Consider the following 5,477-nt stretch of genomic DNA (forward strand, 5'->3'; position numbering starts at 1 on the left):
AGGAGGAGGAGGGAGGAAGAGCAGGAGAAATGTGATCCTGCGGATAATCAGTGTGTTAAAAAGTCCACCCGTATTTTGTCCTCAATCCGAATCCGTCCTGTTCTTAACTTGTGTCCACATCCCAGTGACCTGACGCGAGTTTCAGCAGTAAATAAAATCCCGCGGTGTCAAAACTCACAACTTTTTATTCTTATTGCTGTTTTTATTTCCTAAACCCGGAAGTTCCGCCCCTTGTGCTGAGGGTGCGATTGGCACGCGCGCAGTTGGTGCAGCCTCCAACACGCACTGGCTGCTTCCCAACACACACACACACACACACACACACACACACACACACACACACACACACACACACACACACACACACACTCCTGCTGCTCACTACGTCAGTACAATAGGAGGAGACAACAGCTTCTCCCGGTCTCGTGCGCTACAGGTCCACAATGTAGTTACTATGTAACTAACAACACAATATGATGTACACACTTCCCCTAACCTTAACACCATGTAGCTACCCCTAACTCTACCCCTAACACCATGTGGCTACCCCTAACTCTACTCCTAACACCATGTAGCTACCCCTAACTCTACCCCTAACACCATGTAGCTACCCCTAACTCTACCCCTAACACCATGTAGCTACCCCTAACTCTACCCCTAACACCATGTAGCTACCCCTAACTCTACCCCTAACACCATGTGGCTACCCCTAACTCTACCCCTAACACCATGTAGCTACCCCTAACTCTACCCCTAACACCATGTGGCTACCCCTAACTCTACCCCTAACACCATGTAGCTACCCCTAACTCTACCCCTAACACCATGTAGCTACCCCTAACTCTACCCCTAACACCATGTAGCTACCCCTAACTCTACCCCTAACACCATGTGGCTACCCCTAACTCTACCCCTAACACCATGTGGCTACCCCTAACTCTACCCCTAACACCATGTAGCTACCCCTAACTCTACCCCTAACACCATGTGGCTACCCCTAACTCTACCCCTAACACCATGTGGCTACCCCTAACTCTACCCCTAACACCATGTAGCTACCCCTAACTCTACTCCTAACACCATGTGGCTACCCCTAACTCTACCCCTAACACCATGTAGCTACCCCTAACTCTACTCCTAACACCATGTAGCTACCCCTAACTCTACTCCTAACACCATGTGGCTACCCCTAACTCTACCCCTAACACCATGTAGCTACCCCTAACTCTACCCGTAACACCATGTAGCTACCCCTAACTCTACCCCTAACACCATGTAGCTACCCCTAACTCTACCCCTAACACCATGTAGCTACCCCTAACTCTACTCCTAACACCATGTGGCTACCCCTAACTCTACCCCTAACACCATGTAGCTACCCCTAACTCTACCCCTAACACCATGTGGCTACCCCTAACTCTACCCCTAACACCATGTAGCTACCCCTAACTCTACCCCTAACACCATGTAGCTACCCCTAACACCATGTAGCTACCCCTAACACCATGTAGCTACCCCTAACACCATGTAGCTACCCCTAACTCTAACCTTAACACCATGTAGCTACCCCTAACTCTACCCCTAACACCATGTAGCTACCCCTAACACCATGTAGCTACCCCTAACACCATGTAGCTACCCCTAACACCATGTAGCTACCCCTAACTCTAACCTTAACACCATGTAGCTACCCCTAACTCTACCCCTAACACCATGTAGCTACCCCTAACACCATGTAGCTACCCCTAACACCATGTAGCTACCCCTAACACCATGTAGCTACCCCTAACACCATGTAGCTACCCCTAACAAGGTTAAAATTGTTTTATTTCACAAGATTTTCCTGTTAATATGCATTCCATACAAGTTCTAAAATCGTTTAAAACAGTGTTTATAAAAATATATTAAAAAGGGTCTGTAAGGAGGTGACCCCCCCCCCCTTTACAACAAAGTGGTTCAGCCCAGGTAGGCACTGTATCACCTGCTGTATCACCTGCTGTATCACCACCTGCTGTATCACCACCTGCTGTATCACCACCTGCTGTATCACCTGCTGTATCACCTGCTGTATCACCTGCTGTATCACCTGCTGTATCACCTGCTGTATCACCTGCTGTATCACCTGCTGTATTGCTCTTTTAGCTCTTTTCTGTCTTTCTCCCAAACGAAAGAGGTGTGCTGTGTTCCATGCTACAGATTAGCTGTTAGCATTAGGTTAAAAATAATTTTTATTTATTTAGTTAGATATTCACAGATGTAAGATCAGATATATTTAACATGTTTCATTGTTGAGGATTGGTGTATTTGGGATTGTTGTTTTTATTGGCAGTGTTACTGCAGTGAGAGCTGAACTGCCATGAAGGCCTGTCTATATAAAATACGTTCTCTATACAGACCCAATCCAGCGACCTCCTGTCCTTCTTCACTCATTCTAAACACAACGCAGACCATAGAAGCACACGGTCACACTGGTGCCGTGACCCGTTCGGTTGTTCAGCGGTTGCCGAACTCCCAGATTGCTGCACGGACATCAGAGGACGGCGGATTCCGTCACTTTTCCGAGGTGACACATGGACTGGTGCAGAGAGTAGAAGACATCAGACTGCTGTTTTATCACAGAGACGCGTGGACTAGGCTTACGGTATTTTCGTGGCAATATTAAGACATATAAGCAAACTTTGATTTGATTTGGTAACGTCTTATATTCTTCAGGTAATTGCTCGATTTATTAGAATTATAAACTTGAAGTGCTGAATCGTTTATTCAGCTGTGGAAGCAATTTTTCTTTATTTATTTCTTAATTTTTCTTTTTAGGGAATATGGTATTTGATGATGCACTCTAGCAACCATACCAGTTATTTTAGTGGCCATCATTTGGGGAGAGGCGGGGGGTGGTGGTGGTGGTGGTGGTGGAGGTGGTTTGCCATTTAGTGGTCCATGTACTCCTGGGAAAATGAACAGCATTGATTCTGATGTTAACAGAGTACAGTTTTCTACTCCAGTGTCTCATGACTTGACATGAGTTTATCAGATTCTGTTGTAGCACGATGTAGTGAACAGGTAAAACAACTGAGCTCTGATCAGTCAGTCGATTAAAGACAGCTTGTTTCCTAACAGTCAGCTACCTACGTCCGCCTTGTGTCATGACTGTCAGAGATGCTCACTTGTGAATCAGTGTGGTACCACTATCATTGATGCTCCAAAGATGAATCTTGTACTGAAGAGTGGTAAAGAACCACCATACTTTCGTGGTGACGGCTCAGATAAGTGTTCAGCCTTTGAATGGGAGGATTTGATGAGAGCTTACCTTGAAAAAGGGAATTATTCTGATCAAGAACGCATTGATGAAATCATAAACAAGTTGATGGGCCGTGCAAGGGATGTTATTCAGATATGGTTGCAAGACAGCGCCTCAGTTTTTAGGGCTGGTGACGTAGATATGGTGTTCCGTATCCTGAAGCAGCATTTCGGGGGTGTTGTATCCACAGGTCTTCCCCTGGCTGACTTTTACGCTACCAAGCCATATCATAATGAAGGCCCTTTAAATTATTGGATCAGATTAAACAAAGCTGCTGATTTAGCTGAACAACATCTTAAAAGTGAGGGCAGAACATTGTAAAATCGGGACATGGAGCTTGCAGTTATGTTCATACGTAATTGTCCCGATAAAGGTCTCTCCGTGATGTTTGTGAGTAAACCACAGCGTGAGTGGACGGCTGCGGAGGTACAGGATCGTTTGGATGAATTTGTGAGAGACCGCAAAGTATATGAGTGTCAGTTCTCACAACATACAGCTAGTGCGGTCAGTACTGATGTGGGTGGTGCACCAGATCACGCAACATGTGAAAGTAACACAATGGATAGGATACTGTGTGCTGGAGAAAGCTTTAACATGTAACACACAGTCCTCCAAAGCAGTTGTGCATCACAAACAGAATGTTAAGAGACCACAGGTGTGTAAAGTCTGTCAGTAGTGACCACAGCACAGTTGCTCACTGTAGATTGCACAAAAAACCCAATCCAGTGACCTCCTGTCTTTCTTCACCCATTCTAAACACAACGCAGATCATAGAAGCCTGTGGTTACACTAACACCATGTAGCTAGCCCTAACTCTAACCCAAACATGGATGTTAAAGCTTAAGTAAGCTTAAATACTCAGAGGAAACACTGAACACGTTACAGGGTACAGAAAATTAAAAGTATTGTTAGTATTATTAGTAGTAGTTATACGATTAATGTGAGTATTCTTTTTATTATATTATAATACATATAGTATTATAGTAGTAGTTTATGTGTTAATATTATCACGGTAATAAACACAGACTGACAGCGTTACCGCAACATTGTGCTACTTGTCTTTGTCGCCATCTGGTGGCCAGTAAAAACATCACACCTGGTCACCAGGGCAGAACATTTTCAGCAGGAGAATCAGTGTTGAGTTTTGGGTCTTTTATTTATTCTTACTGAGTGTAGGGACTTATTTATGTAAAATACACAAGTACATGAAAAAAGGAAGTCAATTATCGTTGCATGCATCACTTTTTATATTTCTATATTTTAATAGTTTGGTTAAGTTAATTTTTACATCAGCTTGTAAATTATTATTATTAATAATTTTTTATTTTTTTATTACAGGTTTTTCTCTGCAATATCTGTTCTAATTTTAAATCACCTTGCCTTGATGTTATCGCTTTCTTTAGCTGCTCTTCCTTTGCAGTGGGACGAATAAATGATCTATTTAATGTCTCAAATAGTTTTCTGAAAAGTCCCCAAACTCATAAAACCCCAAAGAAGTGAAAATCAGAATTATACATTATGTAAGTTCTGAAGAATGGAGTGAATTTTGACAATTAACAAAAAGAAATCTTCATGATGTCAGTTATATAACACTTAATAGCAAAAGATGATTATACTTTTTATCTTTTTAGCCATATAATAAATCTTCATATTAATTTTATAATTACATTTTTTTAATCATTATGGTTCAGATGATGTCTGAAATTAAGTGAAAAAAAAAGTCCAATGGTTTATTTTCTCGTCTCTGTATAAACATTTAACATCAAATAAGAAAATTCTAAGAAACTTCACACTCAGCAGCACTGAATTCAAAAAGTCTTTATTATTAAACTCTGATGTGTTACAGAAGCTCTGCTGGTGTAATAACATGTCCTTAAAGGTTTCAGATGACACACATCACTTTACATCACACACAGACAGAAGACAGAAGGTTGGAGAGACAGACAGGCGGAGAGACCGACAGGCGGAGAGACCGACAGACAGAGAGACCGACAGACAGAGAGACCGACAGACGGAGAGACCGACAGACGGAGAGACCGACAGGCGGAGAGACCGACAGGCGGAGAGACCGACAGGCGGAGAGACCGACAGGCGGAGAGACCGACAGGCGGAGAGACCGACAGGCGGAGAGACCGACAGGCATTTTTCAGATAAATTTAAGGTGTTTGTCTTTATTGAT

General features: G+C 43.1%; 1 protein-coding gene across 2 annotated transcripts in view; it reads right to left on the reverse strand.

The window, feature by feature from the left end:
* Window positions 1-5,101: 5,101 nt before the first annotated feature.
* LOC113646111 (2-acylglycerol O-acyltransferase 1-like) overlaps window positions 5,102-5,477 on the reverse strand; it is an 8,551-nt gene continuing 8,175 nt past the window's right edge. For both annotated transcript variants that reach the window (XM_047807338.1, XM_047807337.1), the window contains exon 8: window positions 5,102-5,477. This exon is cut by the window's right edge. Coding sequence is in view for 1 of the 2 variants with exons in the window: in XM_047807337.1 (XP_047663293.1) it covers window positions 5,445-5,477 (33 nt within the window). In the remaining variant the exon portion in view is untranslated.

Source organism: Tachysurus fulvidraco, chromosome 23 (assembly GCF_022655615.1).
Source record: "Tachysurus fulvidraco isolate hzauxx_2018 chromosome 23, HZAU_PFXX_2.0, whole genome shotgun sequence".
Lineage (NCBI taxonomy): Eukaryota > Metazoa > Chordata > Actinopteri > Siluriformes > Bagridae > Tachysurus > Tachysurus fulvidraco.